Source organism: Notothenia coriiceps, unplaced genomic scaffold (assembly GCF_000735185.1).
Source record: "Notothenia coriiceps isolate Sejong01 unplaced genomic scaffold, NC01 NC01_scaffold00014798, whole genome shotgun sequence".
Taxonomy (NCBI): domain Eukaryota; kingdom Metazoa; phylum Chordata; class Actinopteri; order Perciformes; family Nototheniidae; genus Notothenia; species Notothenia coriiceps.
The window spans coordinates 38,186-63,660 of NW_011347499.1; the positions used below are offsets into that span (position 1 = coordinate 38,186).

The 25,475-nt window shown below is 39.9% G+C and overlaps 1 protein-coding gene across 6 annotated transcripts in view; it reads left to right on the forward strand.

The window, feature by feature from the left end:
* ank1b (ankyrin 1, erythrocytic b) overlaps window positions 1-25,475 on the forward strand; it is a 74,541-nt gene that overhangs the window by 24,975 nt on the left and 24,091 nt on the right. For 5 of the 6 annotated variants that reach the window (XM_010774871.1, XM_010774866.1, XM_010774868.1 and 2 more), the window contains exons 2-23: window positions 10,023-10,124; window positions 13,346-13,444; window positions 13,988-14,086; window positions 14,700-14,798; window positions 15,511-15,696; window positions 16,056-16,154; window positions 16,922-17,020; window positions 17,175-17,273; window positions 17,759-17,956; window positions 20,347-20,445; window positions 20,767-20,865; window positions 21,298-21,396; window positions 21,619-21,816; window positions 22,149-22,247; window positions 22,489-22,587; window positions 22,784-22,981; window positions 23,079-23,177; window positions 23,615-23,713; window positions 23,918-24,016; window positions 24,684-24,776; window positions 24,964-25,036; window positions 25,195-25,215. In XM_010774871.1, the coding sequence (XP_010773173.1) occupies window positions 10,023-10,124; window positions 13,346-13,444; window positions 13,988-14,086; window positions 14,700-14,798; window positions 15,511-15,696; window positions 16,056-16,154; window positions 16,922-17,020; window positions 17,175-17,273; window positions 17,759-17,956; window positions 20,347-20,445; window positions 20,767-20,865; window positions 21,298-21,396; window positions 21,619-21,816; window positions 22,149-22,247; window positions 22,489-22,587; window positions 22,784-22,981; window positions 23,079-23,177; window positions 23,615-23,713; window positions 23,918-24,016; window positions 24,684-24,776; window positions 24,964-25,036; window positions 25,195-25,215 (2,455 nt within the window). The remainder of the gene's footprint in view (window positions 1-10,022; window positions 10,125-13,345; window positions 13,445-13,987; window positions 14,087-14,699; window positions 14,799-15,510; window positions 15,697-16,055; window positions 16,155-16,921; window positions 17,021-17,174; window positions 17,274-17,758; window positions 17,957-20,346; window positions 20,446-20,766; window positions 20,866-21,297; window positions 21,397-21,618; window positions 21,817-22,148; window positions 22,248-22,488; window positions 22,588-22,783; window positions 22,982-23,078; window positions 23,178-23,614; window positions 23,714-23,917; window positions 24,017-24,683; window positions 24,777-24,963; window positions 25,037-25,194; window positions 25,216-25,475) is intronic. The other variant, XM_010774870.1, reaches the window with a different exon arrangement.

Consider the following 25,475-nt stretch of genomic DNA (forward strand, 5'->3'; position numbering starts at 1 on the left):
CTTAACATCCCGATAGCAATGAATATCTAAGTGCTTTGACAAAAAATCCATAAAAAAATGTCATCTGTGGAAGGCTCTGTAAGGAAGTGGCATATTTTTTCCGGTTGTGTATTTTCAAATTCTAGCTGGTTTCTCCAAAATTACCTACCCCACCTTTGAATAAAAAAAAGAAATTAAATTAAAAATTAAAAATGTTATATGTCAGATTCCTCCACGTACCACTAGCGGGAGCTGGCGTACCACCAGTGGTACGCGTACCACAGGTTGAGAACCACTGGGTTAGACAGTTTATTGAGTGTTTGTTTTGTTGCTTTATGTATTCAGATTGTTATGACCTGTTTACATTAAAACACTTTATTTTGATACTTTGTTTGTCTCTGCATCTCGCATTTGATTCCACGCCTTTGTACAGCCCTAACAGTGTGCATTTGCAGTAGTAGTGGAAGTGCCTCTTTTCTTACCCTCTTAGTGTGTGACTGTATGTACTTGTATGTGCATTGTATAGCTTTATCTTTGTGTCTTGATAGAATATAAAGCTTCTTATCATAGTTAATGCGCAAACATCTGCAAACAGTACCGTAAGTGTGTGTTTGTGTGTGTGCGTGACTTGATTGGTACGCAGTTAGATATCAAGATGTATTTATAAAAAGGAAAAGCAGGCTTTGATTGTAATGGGTTGCGGAAGCAGTGGCCTGACAGAGGCTATAAATATTTCAGATGCTCTGTTTTAGCACCGGGATAGAGGAGCAGACAACTCATTATTCTTTCACGATGGACAGAGGGATTTTGGTGGAATATATAATCGTCTAAACAAATCACATCATCTGCATCTCTTTGTTTTATATGTTAAGAACAAGAGCAGGCAGGTTCAGATGAGCAGCCCTTTGAGGGCAAGGCGCTGCTAGCACCAAGACATGTTAGACTGATCTATTGAATTAGGCCAGTGTTAGATTTACTTTAAGTTGTGTTTGTTTCCAGTCACTATAATCTAACATTCCAATAATTTAAAGACTCAACACTCAGATTTATAAAAGCAACATTGTATTCTATTGCTGCATAGCTTTTTATTTTATTTGTATGTCTTCATTGTGTTAAAGAGGTATTTCTGTGGTTGCAGATAGGATTAAGCTACAATATTAATATTATAATATGTATACAATTAGATTCCAGTGGTTGCATTGTAGGATGAAAGGGAACAAATTTAAATCTATTAGACATTTATTTTTTATTTTCGTTACTCTACAGTATATTATATGGGGTTAAGTCTTTTAAACACATAATTTCCTCTGTGGTCAAAGAACAGTTTGCTCTCCCTTGCTGCACACAAAGGACTGCACATACCTCTATTAACAGGGCTGTCGAGCAGCCAGCTAAAAGCACCATACATTACATTTATTCAACACAATACTAAAAAAACATTTTATTTTCTGGTTGATTACATCATAAAATGTGAGAAGCTTCTAATGTAAAACGTACATTTGGTACCGCCCTAGAGTTTATTCAGCGCAGTCTGAAGTATCTCTCTGGAAGGCTTTGTATTGGCAGGATTACATGAGTGTTCAGTCTATACTGTACACACACTGCTCTGTGGGATTAGTGTGAGGATTGAAGCAAACAACTTGATCAAACATCTTCATAAACCTCTCATTACAACGCTCGGCAGTTTATTAACTTTCATGAAAGCTCATCTGATATCTTACTATTTAAATCCTAGGCAAACAGTCTTTTTTGTTCAATCTGAAGAGCTTCAAAAGGCACTCTTAACTCTCTCTTTACAAACGTTCGATTTTCATCATAAACTGAAAAACAACCACTGAAAAGAGGGTCAAGTCTATTCAATTCAGCCTTTCAACGATGCGTATTTAAATGCTGCATGAATCACTTGAATGTTGTGTCTTTTGTACGAGTGCAGCCCTTTAGTGTCACTGTGCGTTAGTGCAGCCGCAACGCACTCACACACTCACGCCATCGATCAATCAATACTGGATCAACTCCCACAGCCTGCCGGACTCCATTGATTTTATTCTCAAGGCCATGACTTCATCTTGCCCGGCAAAGGCGTGCTCTGGAAACATTCTTCATTTTCCTGAGTGGTCAAATTATCACACTCCATTTATAATTTACCATCTCTTTAACTCATTTAATTTAATGCACAAATGGTTTGAGATACTTAACATTTTTCTGTTATCTCTCTGATGACTTACTGTAAATACTGTAAGTTATGCCACATTTTCAATTGTACCGGGCACATACAAAACCCCAACAAAGCATTCATCAAGTATTGACAACTTTGTGACCAGATAAAAAAATCTACAAAATTATGAATTCATCAGCCACATTTCACAAATCAGATGATTACACAAACTTTTAGAAATATCAATATTAGCAGTAACTCTGTGAGCGATACTAAGGCATATTGTTCAATGATTGATATATAACTTTGCAGACACCACTAAACAGTGTCTGGTGAAAGTAATAAAGTTCACAGGTCAGAGTGAGGTGACCCATTTCTTACTGACTGTAGTAGGGTTATATTTGTGAAGGGCGTTGATCTTTCAGTTCCTTTCCTTATGCACTTTTTCTACAGTTAGAGGTAGGAGTTAAGGGAAAAGAGCAGTAGAGCCAAGTGGGAAAGAAGAATCTATCTATCTATCTATCTATCTATCTATCTATCTATCTATCTATCTATCTATCTATCTATCTATCTATCTATCTATCTAGCTAGCAATGTTGTCATTCGTGCTAGCAAGCCTTACTGCAAATTACTGATGGCTTCTTTTCAACACCAATATAGAAGTATATGTATTTTAATATAGTTAAAATCACATATATATTTATTTGTATAATGCTGTGTTGACCGGAGCAACAACTGTCTCGACTGGTCTCGCAACTTCTGTTACATCCCTCAAAGCTGTTGAGTGTGACAAGTGTCAAGTGTTCACACTCTACTTTTTGAGAGTCATGAGTGCGCACCATCCAGGCACAGAGTTTTGCAATACTTGATATTGGGATGCACTCAAAACAGCTCAGGTAAGTACAGAAGAACGCATATTGAAACTAAGCAGTTGTGTTTGGTAGCTTTGGTACCATAGATTTTGTGTCTGCTCCTGTTTTATATGCGTGTTAGTTTGCTTGAGAATCTTTCCATGTTTTGTGGTGGAAGTGGGTCTTTTGTTTAAACCCATGAGGGTTCATTACTGTGATCCATCTCCCTCCCTGTTAGTGTTAACACTAACATACTGTGGCGTCTCTGCAGCTATTTTTAGTTTCGGTTTGCATGCGCGTGTGTGTGTTGGAAAGTGATTTGTCTTCCTCTATTGTTTTAAGTATTATATGAATTAGTTTCCTGTTTAAGCTCACACACACACACACACACCTTTTTTATCGTGTACTCTCTGACGGTCCACCAGTATTCAACATATTAGAGCCAGAATATGCCGTTTCAGTCCCGGCAACGTACGACCTACTCTACTATGTCTCTGTAGAGATGGATTGTAGATGCTTGTCAGGATAATGAAGACATTTTTACTTCTTTCTGTTTTACATTTCCCCCCCTTCTGCCTTACCCCCTCCCTCTCTGTGCAATTAATGATGATTGATAGTGAAAACAACAGCTTTGAACTTGCTACTCTCACAAACCAATGTGTTTTTTAGTTAACAGTTAAGAGGTCAGTCAGAGAAATAATTAGAATAGGTTTTATTAGATGGTGTTCTTCACTAAGATGAATAAAATAATAACTCGATGAGCTTCAGTTGTCATTTTATACATTTTTTTCAGCACAAATCAGACGTCAGAGAAGATCTTGGTAAAGCTCATATACTACAAATAATACACAGACAGTACTACCAAAACTACAGCATTCCATTGCAGTAGAGCTGCTTGTTAGCTGAAGCACACATTTAAAACGATGTATTCAAACAAACAATGACAATTATTAGTAAGGGAACTAAATAAAGTAATATGATCAAATACACCAAGCCAATGTCATTTAGGTCAGAAAAATGAAATCAAATAAGTAAAGGAAAATGCTGTTTACTAGTAGTAGTAATAGTAGTAGTAGTAGTAGTAGTAGTAGTAGTAGTAGTAGTAGTAGTAGTAGTAGTAATAGTAGTAGTAGTGGTAGTAGTAGTAGTAGTAGTAGTAGTAGTAGTAATAGTAGTAGTAGTGGTAGTGGTAGTGGTAGTAGTAGTAGTAGTAGTAGTAGTAAAATGTGCCAAGTGCTAGGACTGTCTTAGGGAAGAAAGCTTTTAGTTGTGCAGCTCCACTAACTTGGAACAGTCTGCAAACATGTTTAAAACTGGGCACTTTGGTTCCCCTGCATAACTTTAAAACTCGGCTGGGTGACATGCTGTTTGATACTCATGGTACCTCTCACTGTAAATAGAGTTTGTAAACTGTACCCTGTACATTATGTTGTATGTCATCCTTATTGTTGTTCTGTTGTTTTTATGTTTCATGTGTAACTAATGTTCTGCAGGTCACCCTTGAAAAAGAGATCTTTTGATCTCAAGGGGCTTTCACCTTGTTAAATAAAGGCTACAAACAAACAAGTAGTAGTAGTAGTAGTAGTAGTAGTAGTATTAGTAGCAGTAGGGTAGAATTAGTATATAAGTATTAATAATAATAAGTATTTCTACAAGCACCTATCAAGTATGGTGTGCAGAAGATGAGACGCATGTTGAGCTGTGAAAAGAAGTCTCCACTTAGAGTGACAGGAGCTGTCACTACAATAAGTTCACATCTCCAGTGTTGGGCCAATGACTTCAGTCAGAGGAGACCCAGAGTACGGAGCACCTCAGGGACAGAGAGTGTGTGATATCTTCCTTATCCCTGAGTCCATACTGCCTTTCATAGAAAACCATAGTGAATGTGGGAGGAAGCCAAAAGCAAGAAGGCTGCAGCGAGTGAAGTGGAAGGACTGGAAAACAAGGAGAGTGATGGAAACTGAGCTTATGTCTTACAACTCAATAAAGGTTTATTGAAACTTGATCAAGGGGGAACGGACTATGACAATTCGATCAACAAGGACAATCTAATATGTTCTAATAATAATATTCCTGAACACTAATACCACATTTTCAGATTATATAATCATTCACACATCTACAATTACAACAACAACAACAACAACAACAACAGCAACAACAACTCATATAACAGCTAACATTTTCATCGAATCACCCACTCTTGTTTATCTCATAGCAATATGTTTTTTTAAATGGCATTGTTCATTAGTCATCAACCTGCTATTCTGACACTTATGCTAGACAGTTTGTGTCGGCATGTATGAGTGAATTCAAATGTGTGGCTGATTCATTCATTGCTCATAAGTGTGCAAAATGTAGTGCCAATTATATTAGGGTGCAAATAACATTCATTATAAACAGCATCCTGACATTGATTTTCATTTCCACATGTGTATTGCAGTTTTGCTTTTAAATTCTGTGCCTTTGTATTCAAGTCTTTTTATCTTTGGCTTTTGTCAGGTCTACATGATTATTTGTGGCTCAGTATAAAGCTCCTGAGTCTGTCTCACTGTTAGAATCAGATTTGTGTCTGTTCGCCACGCTAACAATAGAACAACAGTACTGTGAGCTCTGAGGGGTTGGAGGAAGCCTATGGAATATGGCTCTGTAATAACAGAGTAAATATGATGTTTGTTTACATCCTTGTGTACACTTTGCCTATTTCCTCAACGCTTTGTTTGTGTGTCCTCATCAGCTGCCCTGGGGTTTCTTTAGACTTGGGAAACAATGCCATCTTTGTAAGTCTTGTAGTAACACGACTAATTAGTGTTTCTATTGAACATTTGGATGAGCAAATCAGTCGAATTCTTGAATATTTCAGCTAAAATTGGCAAAAAATAAAGTACAGATTTTTACTTAAATAACTCAGATTAGCTTTGTTGGACTGCTGTAGTTATATTGGTGTGTTGCTGCTGCTTTTTCTTATGTCCTTGTGGTCGTTGTCTTCAAGAAAACTGCTGTTGTTGTAAGGCTGCTCAATTAATCGTATTTTAATCGCAAATAAAACCTTTTCTTTTTTTCTTTATTTTTGTATTATTGGTTTTTCAGTTGAATTATACTTACAGTTCAGGGTAATCAGCTGTTAAAAACATACTGTTCACACTTTTTTTTTCAATAAATGGATGTTTTCAAAGTAAATGGATAATCGTTTTTAATAATCGTGATATCAATTATTGACCCAAATAATCGAGATTATGATTTTTGCCATAATCGAGCAGCCCTATGTTGTTGGCCTTTTAGTCATGTTCCCCATGCTGTTGTGTCTCCTCTCCTCCTCCTATTTGGAGTTGAGACGTATAGATTGTGCTTTGAGTTGATGAACAATTCAGACCATTAGCATTTATGATTGTCTAGGTTGGATAATGTGTTCACTCAACTGTTATTTGTGTGTGTGTTTTTTCATTCTACTCTATCTCACGTCTTATTTATTCTGTTGGCTTTTGTTACGGACTGACAAACCTTTATCTAATGTAAAAAAATGTAATCAAATTATTAACTTTTTCATAATTTTCTACATGTGGCTTGGCCCTGTTAAATGAAAAAAATAAGTGTGAAGCTACAAATAGAGTGTTTATCTGAGGTAAACACTGTCCATTAAGATCGTATCTGCTCTGCGGCTTCGTGATAAACACTGAGTGAAACTCGTCTCCTACATACTTTATGAAATGTTAATTCATTATGTATTATTCATCATAACATTTGAAGTCCTGTTTGCCAAGGGATTACACACAAATACTCCCCAAATTCACAGCAAGCCACCGAGTCTATGTTTTGTCCAAGACCTCCCCTCTGGAAATATGTCGTGGTACAATTGTTATGTTGTTAATTAGGTATTAGGTATAGTAGATAGATAATAATAAATCAAGATGTAACTGTGTACAGGCCGAACATTAGAGTGAGATGAACTGCATAGGAACTTAATGCACAATTTGTTAGTCAGGGAAAGAAAGGGAAATGGACAAAATGAGAGCCTGGAAAAGTGAAATCTGATTCAGATACAGACAAATGTTATTTGTACAACCTGTGATATGTATTGCAAGGTTCCAGTTATCTCAAATCGTTGATTGTAAATAAAGTGAAACTGCCAAGATTGGACGTGCAGCTCTAATGGAAAGAAAGGATCGATGTAACGTAAAACCAAAAAGGGGAGATAGAAGCGTAGAGGTGATAGTGGAGTACAGAGGAACATGGATTCTGCCTCACACAAGCTGCTAAAGAATGGATTTGTAAAAAGTGCTGCAAGATTTTTTCATTTACTGCTATTTGTGGTCAGCTCATTACTCAGGCTAATTTTGCCTCGATATGCACACACAAACACACACACACACACACACGCACGCACGCACGCACGCACGCACACTCACTCACAAAAATCACCAACACTCATTAACAAAATCTTGCTGATAAATGAACGCAGAGAACTGGTTCATGAAGCATCGGCGGTGGGGTCATGGGGGAGAGGAGGAGGGATGCAGGTGGAGCGAGGCTCTGATCAGAAATACAGTAAATATCACGATCACTTCATAGTGCAGAAGAAGAAAATCATAAAAGGAGTTTACTGTGAACACAATGGCTTCAAAAGCTGCAATGTGTCGGGATTGAGTCACTCATATTTAGATCTCAAAGAGTCTTGAGAAAGCTAACAAGACTTTGTACACATTCTTTTTTTTCATATGCCAGTTTTATAATTTTAGAATATTCATAAGTCTGGATAATGTGACACCTTTATCATACACCAACTCTTGGAGTTATTAAGTTAGACAAGCTTCGGTATCAGGTAATGAAACGTCTGCCATAAAGCCTTTTGCTAATCGACTCTGGGTTATTACAAGAACGACTGCATAACAGCTATTTTCTCCAAAAAGAACAACATCTTGTTATGGGTTGCTTTTATTGTTAATTACCTCTCCCAGAGATGTTATTTTTGGTTTGTTTGTTTGATGTCAGGGTTGTGTAAGAACTACTGAGCTGATTTTGAATGAAACTTGTTGGAAGGCTTTAGCGGGGGCCTAAACCTCGGAGCAGACCTGAAACACAGGGCTGATGGTAGGGCTGCTGGATAATGGCAAAAATCATAATCTCGATTATTTGGGTCAATAATTGATATCAGGATTATTAAAAAACGATTAACCATTGACTTTGAAACATCCATTTATTGAAAAAAAAAAATTATGTTGTTTTCATAATCGTTGCAAGCCAAAATCGTTATTGCGATTAAAATACGATTAATTGAGCAGCCCTAGCTGATAGAGCTCTTCTAGTTAAAAGTCGGATCGATCACAATATGCGACATGGATTTATGGTTTAGGTTTTCTGGAAAACTGTATCGGTTTATATCCTGTGCCATATCCCACCATGTTTTTTTAAAGACACGCAGACAAGACGTTCCTAGGCGGTCCGCTGGGAAGTATTTCATTTAGCAAAATGTCACAGGAACTCAACTGAGGTGGAAATTTTGATATTTTCAAAAGTTAGATTTAAGAAAAATAATGGGAATAACTTTGAAGGTTGAACCGTGTTGATTTACTTTAGCAAACATACGAAGAAGATAAGAAATCAGACAATTAAGGGGTGGGGATAGGAAACAGCCTGACAAAAAAAATCTGTTTGTTAGATAAAATGCAATAAATGGTTCACAACAACCAACAACATTTTCGACTGATACATTGCTACACATGAGAGATGTATAAAAGTCATTCAAAAAGGGCAGGCATATCTTTCGGCTATTCAGCGTAATTAAACCACTTGAGAATAACAGCTAAATAATAACTCTTCCCGTGACATAGGTGAAGAGAGGTTCAAAGTACATCACGCAGTGTTTCCTCTTCGGGGCATTGGAAACATCTCATTGCGCGGGTCAGTCGTGTTACACTAACGGCTGATGAATGAACTCAGAGGTGGGCGTACAAACACTGACACACAGGGAAACAAACGGCTGGAGCTTTCCTCTGAGATCAGACAGCGCAGCTCGTGGCGGAGTGTGCTCCGCTATGAACGCCTGCCAAACTCACCGTGTGGGCGAAGCTCCACTGTAAGGAGTCTGACATTTTCAGCCTTCACCGAGGGCAGGAGAGCCCCCGAATGTTGTATCGTGTTTCCTGCATATAGCCTTGTCTTTTCCCGTTGGGTGATCGTAATGGGCTTTTAGTGCAACTACATCCAGATATCAAGGACAACAAAGGTTTCTGAGCTAGTGTTTGTGTGTATTTCAGACCTGCTCATGTTGATATTGATGAGCAATGTGTGTGTTCAGTTTATAGCGTTGTTGTAGAAATTAGGGGTGCACAATTTGGAATAAATATGTAATTCATTATGTTGAAGGGATTTCTGCTGCTGGCCCACTTCTTGATTCGAAAGGGTATTTTAACAAGTTTTTAGTCTTTAAAGCGTCCTTTTATGGTCATTTTCAGTTTCATATTTGTTGTTATGCCTCTATGACATGTTCACATGCTTTAATGTTCAAAAAGCTCTTTATTTTTCTCATACTGCCTGTGCTGCAGCACCTCTTTTCACCCTCTGTCTGAAACCAGAGTCCAGTCTGCTCTGATTGGTTAGCTGGTCGGCTCTGTTGTGATTGGTCAACCACTCGGGAAAGTCACGTATAATATGTTGGAGCGCTAGCCAATAGCAGCACAAGTATTACATAGTGATGTCATTAGGTTAATAAAGGAGTCCAATAAAGGCATTTAAGGTGGGTGGGGGGAACTTTGGGATTTTAACCCAATACAGACCATTTGATTTTAACCCAATACAGACCATTTGATTTTAACCCAATACAGACCATTTGCATGCACAAAAACCTATATACCACGCCACAGAAAATGCAAACCCCCCCCCAAAAGGTACAATAGGGACCCTTAAACATATATTCCATATTGCTACTTTGATATCATTCTGATGAATTGTGCAGCCATAGTAGGAAGTGTTCTCGCTCCGAGCAGTATCTCTGTGTGACATGCTGAGTTGACATGTCCTCCTCTTCCTCCTCATTGCAGGCGGATGCATCCACCAGCTTCCTGCGTGCCGCTCGTTCCGGTAACCTGGACAAGGCTCACGATCACCTGAAGAACGGCCTCGACATCAATTCATCCAATCAAGTGAGACTATTTCCTTTAACTCACTATCCAAAAAGCTGTGTGTATTAGCATGTGTTTGTGGGAGTAGAGGAAGATGATTTTAATGAACAAAACGTTATAAACTGCCCCTCGTATTAAAAATGACAGCATTTATTTAGGACTCACGGTGCTTTACAAATCTAGCAGCCAATCCTCTCTGACAGTGTTCAGTAATCGCTACATTACAGTATTTACACATTTTTGTTTTGATTTAAATGAAAACCCATGAGCGGCATTCAACAAGTCCATGCATGTTGTCAGTGGAAGTCAAAAACCATTTTAAAAACACTTCCATGATATAGTTTAATAAACACACATTCTGCCACTGTCTGTGACGAAGATAGCCATTGAGGCACTGAAATTGTCAGTGGATAATACAAATGAAAGAGTTTTCTGACCCATACACGTATAAGCAGCAGACCAAGGCCAGAGAACAGGATTGCTTCAGTTGGTAATGTCCCTCAGGAGAAATGTCCCTCAGGAGAAATGTCCCTCCGATTCAGTCTTTCATGACCAGGAGCAGCAGATTAGGAAGAGTTAAGTAAGAGCTATTCTCCGCATGACATCTAGTTGGGTCAAATATCTATCCTTTAATGTTTCACACATTGCTCAAATGATATTTTTGAATAAACTTAAGAGATTTATGAGCACGGAAGGAGGAATTAGATTTTTTTTTTTTTTTTTGCCTTTATTTATACAGGTTTAAAATCTCATTGAGACAAAAGGTCTCATTTTCAAGAGAGACCTGTTCAGTGGTAACACTACCACACAAAGTTACAGACAGACAGGACACTAAACACAGAGGTGTTAATCAAAAGTTTGTTTTGGCTGCTTGCACTAATTTCTCTTTAAGTACTCTTAGGAGTAAAATAATTTCCCTCAGTTAGGCGAATGGTACTCAGGAACCTCATCTCATCCCTATGAGAAAGAAAGAAACTATGAAATGTGGTGTTAAAGGATCTCTGAGAGGAATGAGAAACGTAATGTCTCAATGGAATGCCACTCTGCAGTATCAGCTAAGGATGACAAATGAAAAAAAGCCCCAAAAGAAAATGAAAAATTCACAACTCCTAGACTTCCTGATTCTCTATCTTTTGTGTAAAGTGGTGTGCATGAATAATTAAGTGTATTAGATTAAAGTCCCCTCCATCTTCAGCCCTGCCGTCTGCTCTCTTACACCTTATTGCATCAGGACCATAGAACAGCCGATTCAGCTTAATGAGGAGACATCACTGTGAACGTGTGAAAGAAAATATGTTTGGTTTAGACACATAAACAGCTGTTGTGTTGAGGATGGGTGCAGAGTAATGGACAAGTGCTTTCATACACACCACTGTCAGAGAGATGAAAGAGCGGACATTAAGAATGAACGCCCGTTTCACACTAATTGGTTCCGCAACACATACAGAAAGAGAGGTGGCGACAACATGTGGGAAATGTATAGGTATAGATGCATCTTATAATTGTTGGCAACACAGTATTATTTTATTCTGCTCATGCCAATAAAGCTATTTCAATTGTTGGCAGTAGCTCCGTCTGTAGGGACTTGGCATGGGAACTGAAGGGTCGCTGGTTCAAGTCCCGATGAGACCAAAAATACTGAGTGTGGACTGGCAGCTGGAGAGGTGCCAGGTCATGCCGAGGCGTCCTTGAGAAAAGCGCCGGAAAAACCTGGCAACTAACTGTAGAAATGCATGTGTTAGTGCGCATCTGTGTTCCTATGCATGCATGTATTTGTACTGTGTTCATTCAACAAACAGAATGAAAAACATTTGAGATAAAATGTCTTTGTTTGATGTTTGAAAAAAATATATGGATTGTTTTCCTTGTAAAGAAAACATGTATTTGTATAGATGTTGTTATAATTGTCATTACTCGTACATTTCCACTACATTTGATGTCATTATGGTTATGTTATGTGAATTTAAAAGAGACAGAGAGACAGTAGATGAGATACTGAAGATAGGGATCGAAATGAGTCATTTGTCAATGGTCCATAATATATATATATATATACTACATCATTACTACCCACAACCGTGTGATCAATTACTTCTTAAAGACCCTAACTGTAATTCTGTAAAGAAATGCTTTTCTTCCATTTTCCATCCCCTTTTTTTCCTAAGGATTTTTCATCTTTTACTATTTTATTGATGTCTTGCAAGGGCAGAGACTTTATTTGTATTTGTGATTTATGTGATTCTGCAGCAGTAGCGTGTCCTTGCTATGCCTGCAACTCTGCACACTCTTCCTCTCTCATCCCAGTCATGTAGCTGTTTGCAGAAGGGCGTGTTAATGGGCATTAATGTGTTAGTCTTGAGTTTAAAAAACAACATTTAAAGTCTGTGCGTATTTGCTTTGGTCCGGTGTGTACACAGCAGAGCCTCACACACCACATTTAACAGTGTGTGTAATTGATACACAGTGTGTTTCCCATTCTCTGCTGCGCATGTTCACACAGAGGCTGTTACCCATTTGAATTGAGTCACACCGCAAAATGAGGGGAAGCCTGAGAACATCGTGGGTAACTGAGACCCCTTCTGGTCAGACTGGGTACAGCAGGCAGGTTTCAGCTCCATTACAGCACTGTATTCAGCCAGAGAGACAACAGACTGTCTGGGTGATGTTGGGATAAAACAGTTGTCCTCTCCCTCTTCTCTATACTTTCAGGTTATTCAATTTGTCAAAACTGAGACCTCCTGCTGTCTCTGTGTTTGTATCTATTATTTTCAGAGGTACTGTAACTAGACGAGTGATGTTCGACACAGCACATGTTGCTCACAGGGGAATGAGACTGGAGAATTGGTGTTTTTTTTCCCCTCATTTCCGAATGTGGAGTGGTTTTATTTAATCGTGATTAAAAGGAACTTGGGAGTATAAAGATGTTCACTAGCAGAACTCAAACACACTTCGCTCTGGTTTCTCAGACCACTGCACAAGCTGTCAGGTTGTGGTTTAGACCACGATGATAAAGGCCGAGGATAGGACACGGCCAAATGATGGCATGGATGTCCAAAGACTTTTCAGAGATGTGTTCTATCTGTTTATTCAGCATTGCTTAGCACCACCTCTTATAAGAGATGTTGCATCACTTTTCAGTTAATACAGACTGTGGTTATAGTAATCCTGATTATCACCAGGATTATCATGACTGTGTTTGTTCTAATTCTAATGTGACTAAATGTCTCTGTTCTCTCTCTCAGAATGGTCTCAACGGGTTACACCTGGCTTCTAAAGAAGGCCACGTTAAAATGGTCCTGGCTCTGCTGCACTCTGGCATCAAGCTGGAGGCCACCACCAAGGTATTTGATTTTTCTTTTCACACCATCCCAGCACCTCTCTTAAATGTAGCTCGGGGCTAATTCAGCTGGCAGCTGTAGAAAGCAGTGTAGCCATCCTTCACATTGTACTCAGCAAAACTGTAAACGGCTTTACAAGATAATGGATTAGCCTTTGAATAAGTAATACGAAATTATTTAACAAAGTAGATGCAGTATTGGTGAAAAGAGTGGTTAAGCTAACTACAGAATATTTGCAATTGCATTTTTAACAGAGCTGTTAAATAACATACATTCAAATGTATTTTATTGTGGTCATAAGTTAGGTTTAGCCGCTTTATCATCGATGTTTAAGTTCTACATGTTTACTGAATACATTAATACACTATTATTTATAGTGTATTTTAGTGCCGACTTCTCCATGTAGAGATCTAGGCCATTAGGTTGTAATCATTCCCTTCCGGCTCACTCTACTTTTCCCTGTCTCTCTTTCAATGTGTGTGTGTGTGTGTGTGTGTGTGTGTGTGTGTGTGTGTGTGTGTCTGTGTGTGTGTGTGTGACCTCCAGAAAGGGAACACAGCTCTCCATATCGCGGCGCTGGCAGGGCAGGAGAAGGTGGTGGCTGAGCTCGTCAACTACGGAGCTAACGTTAATGCCCAGTCACACGTGAGTCACCCCGACTTTGGCTCAGACTGGAGCGTGTCAGCGTGTACGCATGCATATGTGACACACCTGCTAAAGGGCTATCCATGAATGTGTGGTTTGTTTAAACCTCTAGAGGATGCAGACTTCTTGACTGCAAAATAATGTATTGGGTATATTTTCTTTAAAAAAAAAAAATCTGTTGTATAATCCTTTAGGGTTAGATCCTCCTTTTAAGCTTTTCATTTTCAACTTCAGTTAGGGTTGTGGCAGCCATTATCACTGTAAATCCAATTTAACGTGTAAAAAGAAAGTGGTTTCTTTTGAGAGAAATGTGCAGGCTTTGAGGGGGCACTTTGATACTTCCTATAAGTTGCTAAAAGCCTTTTCAGATATATTTGTATATATTAAATGACTAATTTAGGAGTATTGGCCCCTAGACTGTATGGTATTGCACAATAATGTTTCTATCAAAGCTGTTGAAGGTGGAGCCACTGTAAATGGCTTTCTGTTTAATTAACAGATTTGTTTGATGTATTAGCTATTCATCTTAATCTGTACAGTAAATGTATTTTCCACCACATCCCCATAATTCTGTGTATATGTAATCATAAATAATGTGTGTGTGTCTTTACAGAAAGGGTTTAGTCCTCTCTACATGGCAGCACAAGAGAATCACCTCGAGGTGGTGAAGTTCCTGCTGGAGAACGGAGCCAATCAGAGCCTCCCAACAGAGGTACGTGTGATGGAGACTCTTTTTGGAGCATTAACTGGAAAACAAGGAAGCTGGAGATCAAAGAAAGATTGTTTCTCCCCAAAGGGACACAGGAGAGAAACAGTATAAACCATCCATGTTGTCGCCCAGCCATTCTCGGTCCCTGTTTACCCAACAGTAATCATTTCAATGACTTTTTAAATACAATCCATAATTTAAAAAAATGGTATCATCGCTGTCCCCGACCTCGATCTCCTTTAACCTGCATAGCAGTGTCAGTGCTTTGTCAGTCTTGACTCATCAGTTTTGGGCAGACAGCTCAGCATGTCTATATGTTATGTGACTGGGAGAGAATGACCCCTCTCAAGGAGAGATATGTGACCTCAGATCTACTCAAATGATTCCTAACAGGAAAAGGACAGTCTAATGTCAAAGACATATGTAATACATGTGTATATAAATTCATTTATATTTATACTAATGGACTGGAATCAGCTTAAATTATAAAGTACTTGTAGCAGTATGTGTCTCTTCAAATTAGCTGTTTTGAATGGGATTTTGCACCTAACACAGATGGTGCCAACTAAACATATGAGGCTAGAGAATATTGTATCTTTGACTGTATCATATCTCATACAATATAGCATTCTCCATTTTCTCTCCTTTTCTCCATTCCTGTCTCGTTTTTCCCCGTTATGACCTCCATACTGTTTCTCGCTGCCTCCTCTCTCAGGACGGCTTCACTCCCCTCGCAGTAGCTCTGCAGCAGGGCCATGAAAATGTCGTTGCACTGCTCATCAACTATGGCACCAAGGGCAAGGTCCGGCTCCCCGCCCTCCACATCTCCGCTCGTAACGACGACACGCGCACCGCCGCTGTGCTCCTGCAGAACGACCCCAACCCGGACGTGCTCAGCAAGGTACACACTCATCGAGAAGTGTGTCGAGCTAAAAAGAATAAGATTAATAAGCAGCAACAATACAATTACAATGTCATTTGCTTGATTGAGAATTAAACAGTCCAGGGAAAGGAACAGCTAGATGCAACAGCTTTCTCACTGAAAAAATATCTATTCATTATAAAAATAATCCTCATAACAGACATTTATAGAATATTTTAGGCTATTGTGTGACTGTTCTTTCGAACTTTATATCCCCAACTATTATGTAATCCGTGTCTTGCAAGTTGTTGTCACCCTGTTTTTGAATATTGATATAAATAGATGGTAATTATCCTTATTTAAACTGTTTCTTCTTTCCTATGTCTCCTTCACTGCAGACTGGGTTCACACCCCTCCACATTGCAGCCCACTATGAGAACATGAGCGTCGCCCAGCTGCTGCTGAACAGAGGAGCCAATGTAAACTTCACCCCCAAGGTCAGTTTCTCACAAGGTCTCAAAGGAATGATGGGCGTGATTCAAAAATTGTGTTTAAAGAGAAATATACCTTAAAGGAGACAGGAATATTAAAGGGGCCCTATTGTTATTTTTTAGTTTTCCCTTTCCTATAGTGTGTTATATACAGGGGTTCACATAACAGGTATGCATTCGCGGCAAACATCTGAAATGCGTACCGTCACTTGTCTCACTAAGGCTAAGCGCATTTGCGTACCGACGGACTTGTGAAGCATTTCCAGAAGGCGCTTCGATCACTGGACGACAGAGCCGGTCGCCGTGCGGGCTGCTGTTAACGTCGGTGTGTACAACGGAATTGTGCCACAACTTCCGGCGTAGGTTCCATGTGCGTGGTCCACGAGACATCACTACGTAACACTTGCGCTTATATTGGCTAGCGCCCCGATTCATTGTACGTGATACTGTAGACTTAGGGGCGGGACATCTCTAAGCGGTTGACCAACCACCACAGAGCCGGCCAGCTAACCAATCCAAGGCTCTGGTTTTAGACAGAGGGTGAAAGAGGTGATGAGGCACAGGCAGCATGAGAAAAATAAAGACCTTTTAAACATTAAAGCATGGAGACAGTAGAAGCATTAAATACAAATATGAAACCTGAGAATTTGCAAAATAGGGCCTCTTTAAGATACATGTTTTGTCAATAGATCAGTTTCCATTATGCTTTACATTAACAGTCTTTAGACTTTATGATGATTATTAAACCTGACTTTCTTCCGCTTCTTCTCTAGAACGGCATCACGCCCCTTCACATAGCCGCCAGGAGGGGCAACGTGATGATGGTCAGACTACTGCTGGACAGAGGAGCTCAGATTGATGCCGTGACAAAGGTAGTGTTCTGCTCAGCTCCACTCCTTTGGCATTTACTCACTTACACTTTCCAAAGTCCACCCCCCCCCCATCTGTCTTCCTCTCTGCTGATTTGCTCATTCCTGTCTCTTGTGTAATTTTCCAATTTCTCTCCTCGTCCCTCTTTCATTGTAGGATGAGCTGACTCCTCTCCACTGTGCCGCCAGGAACGGTCATGTTCGCATTATTGAGTTCCTGCTGGAACACGGTGCTCCCATCCAGGCTAAAACCAAGGTAGATGATGAAAAACTGCAGTCGCTGGGGTTGCATTTCAGCCATCACTAACCTTAGAAGCTCGGATATCAGCAGTGATCCTCAGGGTTTACTGTTCAGCACTGATGTGTTCTTGGTCAATCTAAGATGTTCTACTTAGTGAGATTCTATCTTGTAGGACACTTTCCTAAGGCCAACAGAAAATCAGCATATAAAGCAGATTGTTAAAAACTGAAACACTTTCATCCAATTTTGGATAATGATCTTAAATCAATAAGATTTACTCGTGGGTCTGTTTACTGAGCATGCTAGGCAATTACATCATAGCAAATACCATCATTACAAGATTCATTGCCAGTATTATTTCCAAGTACTTTTAGCACACTGTGTTGATTACATACCCTCTAATGACTCTTTCATGAACACAATAAATGTTATCTGACTGTATCTGATTTATGAACATCCCTCTCTCTCCCTAACTTCTTCCCGTTCTGTCTCTCCTACAGAATGGTCTCTCCCCCATCCACATGTCAGCTCAGGGGGATCACATGGACTGTGTCCGGCAGCTGCTGCAGTACAACGCTGAGATTGATGACATCACGCTGGACCACCTAACCCCTCTTCATGTAGCAGCCCACTGCGGTCACAGCCGGATGGCCAAAGTCCTTCTGGACAAGGGGGCCAAAGCCAATGCAAGAGCTTTGGTAGGGTTTGTTTTAATGTTTGTTGTTTACTATAGATTACTTTCTCAAAGTTGAATTCAACAATCAATCAAGAAGGCCATACGTGACTGTTTTATGTCCAAATATGTATTTCAGAATGTACTTATTTAAGTATAATTTACCCATCTGTTATGATAAACGGTCTGGATGTATTTATTTCACTCAAAACATGAACAATTTGGCCTGGGAAGGAATGTGAAGGGGTATAAAAATGTAATAACATAACTTTCCCTGAGAATCTCAAGTGTTTCCTTTAAAAACGCATGAGTTTCCTCACTAAAGAGTTCAGGTTAAACTATGTATATATAACTGCTGTGATTGTTCAGCAAATATCCCCATAAATAGTTGAGTTATTAATGACGCAGAATAGCGTTTGCACTGCAATGTGTTTCAAAGATATGAGACGCTACTTTTGCTAAAAGGAAAGCAAGAAAAGATGCTGATTCAGCAGGTGCAGTGATTTACTGAGCTGAAAGGAGCTTTTCATATTTGAAAGCAGCTGTGGACAGCAGATACTGTAAGAATCACCCCCAATCAGTGCAGACTGATTTAGGCCTACTGACTATTGATTGAAATATTATATATATACAGTGGGGGAAAAAAGTATTTAGTCAGCCACTTATTGTGCAAGTTCTCCCACTTAAAAAGATGAGAGAGGTCTGTAATTTTCATCCTAAACTATGAGAGACAAAATGAGAAAAAAAAAATCCAGAAAATCACGTCTGATTTTTAAAGAATTTATTGGCAAATGATGGTGGAAAATAAGTATTTGGTCAATAACAAAAGTTCATCTCAATACTTTGTTATATACCCTTTGTTGGCAATGACAGAGGTCAAACGTTTTCTGTAAGTCTTCACAAGGTTTTCACACACTGTTGCTGGTATTTTGGCCCATTCCTCCATGCAGATCTCCTCTAGAGCAGGGGTTCCCAAAGTGGGCCTCCCGAGTAGGGGTCGCGAGATGATTACAAAATAAAAATGGAAAATAAAATAAAAAAATGGATTAATTTTTTTCCCCCGCAATGAGGCTCCCCCTTTGACAATCAACTAGCGCAGTGTTTCTCAAATCATCACTTGCGTGGAGCCCCAGATCGAGGGAGATTATCAGTGGTCTTGTATGTCTTCCATTTTCTAATAATTGCTCCCACAGTTGATTTCTTCACACCAAGCTAATTACCTATTGCAGATTCAGTCTTCCCAGCCTGGTGCAGGTCTACAATGTTGTTTCTGGTGTCCTTTGGAGTGTGACTGTTTGAGGTTGTGGACAGGTGTCTTTTATACTGATAACAAGTTCAAACAGATGCCATTAATACAGTTAACAAGTGGAGGACAGAGGAGGCTCTTAAAGAAGAAGTTACAGGTCTGTGAGAGCCAGAAATCTTGTTTGTTTGTAGGTGACCAAATACTTATTTTACACCATAGTTTTCAAATAAATTCTTTAAAAATCAGACAATGTGAATTTCTGGATTTTTTTTCTTTTCATTCTGTCTCTCATAGTTGAGGTATACCTAGGATGAACATTACAGGCCTCTCTCATCTTTTTAAGTGGGAGAACTTGCACAATTGGTGGCTGACTAAATACTTTTTTGCCCCACTGTATATATATATATATAAAATGTATTTATATTTTAAGATTGAATCAGTTGTAGCGGCACGTCTGCATAACGTATTAAGCACTGGTTTAATAGTCTGATCCTTAAAAAATACACTTCTTTCACATTCAGCTGGTATCTTGTCCTGGTCTGCTAGTGTGCACTTGTGCTGATAAAAAGTCCTGGCTCTGTAGAAATATTACAAACAAAGACAGCAAAAACATTGTGCTGCGAAATGCGGAAGCACCTTTTATCACCCATCTATGACCTATTGACCTTGGATTTTATTCCACCTCTATGTTGCTCCTCGTGATAATAGGAACATGTATCTTTTACGCCCACTTTAAAGTGAATTCAATATTCAATCAATATATTGTATACACTATATTATCCATTCCCATTTCCCACATCCACACTCCGCAGCTTTGGGGACAGAGCCTTCTCAGTGGCAGCTCCTAGGCTCTGGAATCCCCTCCCTAAAGATCTTCGTGACTCTGAGTCCCTCACAGTCTTTCAGTCCCGCCTCAAAACACATCTTTTCAGCTCTGTCTACCCATAAGCCCCCTCCCCCCTCTCAATCAACTTCCTCTTGACTGCCTTTTCTGTTTATTTTATTTTACTATATTCATGTGTTTGCCTGTCCTTGTTTGTCTACCCTCCCTCTTACTGTAAAGCGTCTTTGAGTTGTAGAAAAGCGTTATATAAATATAATGTATTATTATTATTAGATTAGATTATCACCAAAGAAACATTTTCAGAGATATTTCCTTATGTTTCCAGAATGGCTTCACACCTCTCCATATTGCCTGCAAGAAGAACCACATGCGGTCCATGGACCTGCTGCTCAAGCACTCCGCTTCCCTAGAAGCTGTCACAGAGGTGAGACAATGTGACCACCAGGGACACGCTCTTCTAACGGAAAGAAAAGTGTTCACTCAAGTGCCCTCATAAAGCACTCCTGGTTATTTCTATTTTGCACTTTTCTCTGTTTGTGCTTCTTACATGAACATTTACGCTCCAGCGTTGGCAGAACATGTGTCATTCAGATGAGGCTAAAGAACTAGAATGTCGCTTTAGTTTGTTATAATGCTTTGATATAGAGCTCTAGTGACCTGTGTGTGTGTGTGTGTGTGTGTGTGTGTGTGTGTGTGTGTGTGTGTGTGTGTGTGTGTGTGTGTGTGTGTGTGTGTGTGTGTGTAGTCTGGTCTCACTCCTCTTCATGTAGCAGCATTCATGGGCCATCTGAACATAGTGAAGAACCTGGTGCAGAGAGGGGCTTCACCTAATGCTTCCAATGTGGTGAGAACCCTTCTTTTTTTTACCCATAAACTTCATTTTCTCTTCTCTCTAAATGACTGTCCCACATTACAACTTTTTTATTGAGAATTAATTCCACACTTAATTCAATAATTTATTACATGGGAAGATTCATTTCGGAGGCCACACGTTAAACAATTAGCCAGAAATGGATTAAGCAATGAAAGTAAATCCTGTTAATTGTTTCTTAATCACTGAAATGAATGGACAGTGTTTTGAACTATGAGCCCCGATATGAATAGAGTGGATTTAAAAAGATCTTGCTCATATTAAAGAAGAACTGTGTCAGACTTGGTTTACACATTTATCATATTCAGGATTACGTAATAATTGACGCGTTAATTGAAAATCTCAGTTACATTCATAATAGTTTTGTGCATTTAAGTGACGGTTGTCTGTTTTTAACCTCATCAGAAAGTGGAGACTCCCCTCCACATGGCCTCCAGGGCAGGACACTGTGAAGTGGCTGCGTTCCTGCTGCAGAACGCAGCACAAGCGGATGCCAGAGCTAAGGTACAAGCTACTACAACCCTAAACAAACGTTGTGTTTCTAACTTTAATGTTTGTAAGCAATTGCTGCTTTCAAACTTCAGGGAAAGTTTCATAAAGCCCACCTAAAGCACATAATGAAGGCATTAGGGTGTCTGGATAGCTGTGTGACTCCATTGCCCTGTACTTAATGATATCTGTTTCCCTGTTTTAAATATTAATTTCTCTTTTTCTCCTTGTGTCCAGGATGATCAGACACCTCTACACTGTGCGGCCCGCATGGGCCACAAGGAACTTGTCAAGCTGCTTCTTGAGCACAAAGCCAGCCCCGACGCAGCTACTACTGCGGGCCACACGCCCCTACACATCTCTGCACGGGAGGGACACGTCCACACCATCCGGATCCTGTTGGACGCTGGGGCACAGCAGGTCAAGATGACAAAGGTATGGCTTCGTAATGTGCAATAATGCATTACTGCAAGAATAGCCTCAACTGAACTATGTTAGAAACTACTAAAGGCAAACATGTTTTGTTTTGTGCTCGGAGATCTTACTGTTAGTATTCCACTTTAGCAGCATCAGGTACCTTTCTATGCTTGTTTATATTTAATTCTGGTCTCATTCTATCAAACAGACTATTATTTATGTTGGGTATTATTGTGAATGAAGTCCTACTAGGTCAAACCTAATACTGATGAAAGAAAAAAAATGCCTTTTCTGTTTGTTTTTTCCAACAACAGAGAATATAATGACAGAATGCTTTTTCTTTTGAGCAGAAAGGCTTCACTCCCCTCCACGTGGCCTCTAAATACGGGAAGGTGGACGTGGCCGAGCTCCTCCTGGAGAGAGGGGCCAACCCTAACGCTGCTGGGAAGGTGAGACAGTCCCTGAAGTACACACACACACACACACACACACACACACACACACACACACACACACACACACACACACACACACACACAATACAGTCCTTTTTACACACCTTTAAAGAGCCTGAAGTGTAACCAAATAGCAGCATTTTTGGATGTGTATATTATCACGGTATGTGTTTCATATATACATGTTTTTGCGTGTGTGTGTGTCTATATACGTGTACATGTGTGTGTTTAACAGAACGGTCTGACACCCCTTCATGTGGCAGTCCATCACAACAACCTGGATGTTGTTAGACTCCTGGTCAGCAAGGGAGGATCTGCACACAGCACTGCCCGAGTAAGATGCTCACTACTGTGTGTGCGTGCACAGCGACACACAGGCCAAATGAGTGTGTGTGATACGTGGAAATACAGTACCTTACATAACAACCATTTTCTCCGTGGCACTGACAGCATGTAATCTAAAATTAAACATGAATAGTGCTTAGAAAAGCGATGCCCACTCGTATGTGTGTCCTCGTTTCTCGCCTCAGAATGGTTACACTGCCCTGCACATAGCGGCCAAGCAGAACCAGATGGAGGTGGCAAGTTGTCTGCTGCAGAACGGGGCGATAACAAACGCTGAGTCGCTCCAAGGCATCACGTCCCTACACCTGGCTGCTCAGGAGGGGCGGCCCGACATGGTGGCGCTGCTCATCTCAAAACAGGCCAACGTGAATCTGGGAAACAAGGTAAAGTATTACCATGGATCGTAACGAAGCAATAGTGGATTTACATATCTTTCCACCATTACAAACAACCCTTCCCTTTATCCATTCTGTCTTTTAGAACGGGTTGAGCCCTCTGCATCTTGTGGCTCAGGAAGGTCATGTGGGAATCGCTGACACGTTGGTCAAACAGGGAGCTTCTGTTCACGCTGCGTCACGGGTAAGTGACACCGCCTCCTCTGGTACACGCAAGGATAGAACGGGTATTATTACACGAGAAGAGTAGATCGATTATTCCACTTAAGGAGGCAGTGTCCTAACGTAGTCTTCTCCTGCTGGGACAGCCAATAGACTGAATATGCCAGACTTCACTTGGGCTTTCTGTCGTTAATAGTTTCCATATATAATATTCATGACACAGCTTTAAGTCTCTTATCTCTGAGAAGTGTTTAGCAATTTCATATAATTGGATTTTCCGTATTAAACAAGTGAATGATAATCAATGAATATTTAATGTGAACTAGTCAAAGCAGCTCATCTGTGTTTAAGATGTAAAAAAATTCATATCTTTAAGAAAGAATAAGAAAGCTGCCTTTTTTGTACTATTTGGAATCACAAGTATTTCTACACCTGTCTCTCCCTTGTGTCGTGTCTCAGATGGGATACACACCCCTGCATGTGGCTTGTCACTATGGCAACATCAAAATGGTGAAGTTTCTTCTGCAGCAGCAGGCCCATGCGAATTGCAAGACGAGGGTAAGCGTCGTCTCACTTTCATATTATATATATATCTCAGTGTCTTTTGTTTACCCGTTAGTCCTGTGAAGCTTCATCAATGTGTTAAATAAGCCGTGTGAGGAGCATACCATGATGGTTTTAGCATTCCATAATCATAGATGGAAATACTTGTTCTGTGTTTCTCCATCTTTCTGACCTGCCTCCTTTTTTCTTCCCCTCCAGATGGGCTACACTCCCCTGCATCAGGCGGCTCAGCAGGGCCACACGGACATAGTCACCCTGCTGTTGAAACATGGAGCGCTGCCCAATGAGATTACCACGGTGAGACACTTTTAGGAATACCTCTTTCAGATACAATCTTCCTCTCTACACCCTTCAATCCCACTGTACCTGCACTCTCAGATCTCTTGGCCAAGATAAACAGGCGTCCTATAGATAATGTGAAAACTAAAAGCAAAGGACGCTATGGAGGCAAGCATCTGACATGTGACATACTTTCTGTAATCTCCTTTGACAACATGATTCAAATGGCTTGATAGACTTGAATTTAGTAAAACAATAAGATAAAAATATAAGTTACTAGTCAACCGTCATTTTTTAAATCTGACCAGCTCCCAACTCATATGAATACCATGATCACACACATTTTGCTAAATGCCCCCTTACAATCAAACCACATCCTACATTTTCTTAAAGGAGATAGTCAGCATACTGTTCTGTAATATCATCTTTTGTACTCGAGTGCATCACTTATAGAATGGCCTGAAGGTTTGTAACATGTTTTTTGGTCTAAAATGAAGATGTGTAACCAATCTGTGGTGATTGTAATCAGTATGAAATGCTTTGGGAATGTATGTCATGCAATCTGACAGCCATCTGAGTATCACCGTTGTCTCCTGTTAACATTAATCCCTACAGTATATGCTGATGATGCTGTGTTGTGTTTTTCTCTATAATGTATTGTGTTGTTTCCCATCTCTCCGTACAGAATGGGACGTCTCCCCTGGGTATCGCTAAGCGGCTGGGCTACATCTCTGTCATCGATGTGCTCAAACTGGTTACCGAGGAGTCTGTCTCCGCGGTGAGCAACACGCCGTGCACGGTTCACATGGTTACACCAGTACGCAAGGAGTAGCCTTGACACATCGTGACTCAGCTGTTCAATCAAATAGTTGTCTTTTGATCAGGTTCAGTTTGCAAATATAATGCAGCAGCAGTTCCAACTATTTTCCGCTCTGACTAATTCCACCTCCTCCTGCTCCGCACAGATCACCACGGAGAAGCATCGCATGAGTTTCCCTGAGACAGTAGATGAGATTCTGGATGTGTCAGAGGACGAAGGTAGGATTTAAATATCTTATGTTAATCAACTATGAACCCTTATTTTAAACTTTGAAGAAGACTGTATGGGAGGTACACTGGCTTATTAATGAGTTTGTAAATGTTGATCATTTTTAAATGTTTGACTGTTTATAACACTTTTTCCATTTGCTTCGTAGGGGTTGCCCAGCTAACTTTAGGTAGGATTGTGTGTGTATCTCTGGCTTGTCCAGTCTGGTGGTTCGTGAATTTGTGCCTTCATTGCAAATCTCATTTTCTCTGTGTGTCACTAAGTGTCTTTTTAATCAGTTCTTCTGACTCTCAACTCCAGCCCTGTTCTCAGAGATTTATTTCCAAAATGTGTCTGTTTTCTCATCAGCGTGTAGTCACGACATGTTTTCCTTTTACCAATACACATCTGTTGGTGGACTAATTATTGACTGAACTCCAGTATTTCTGT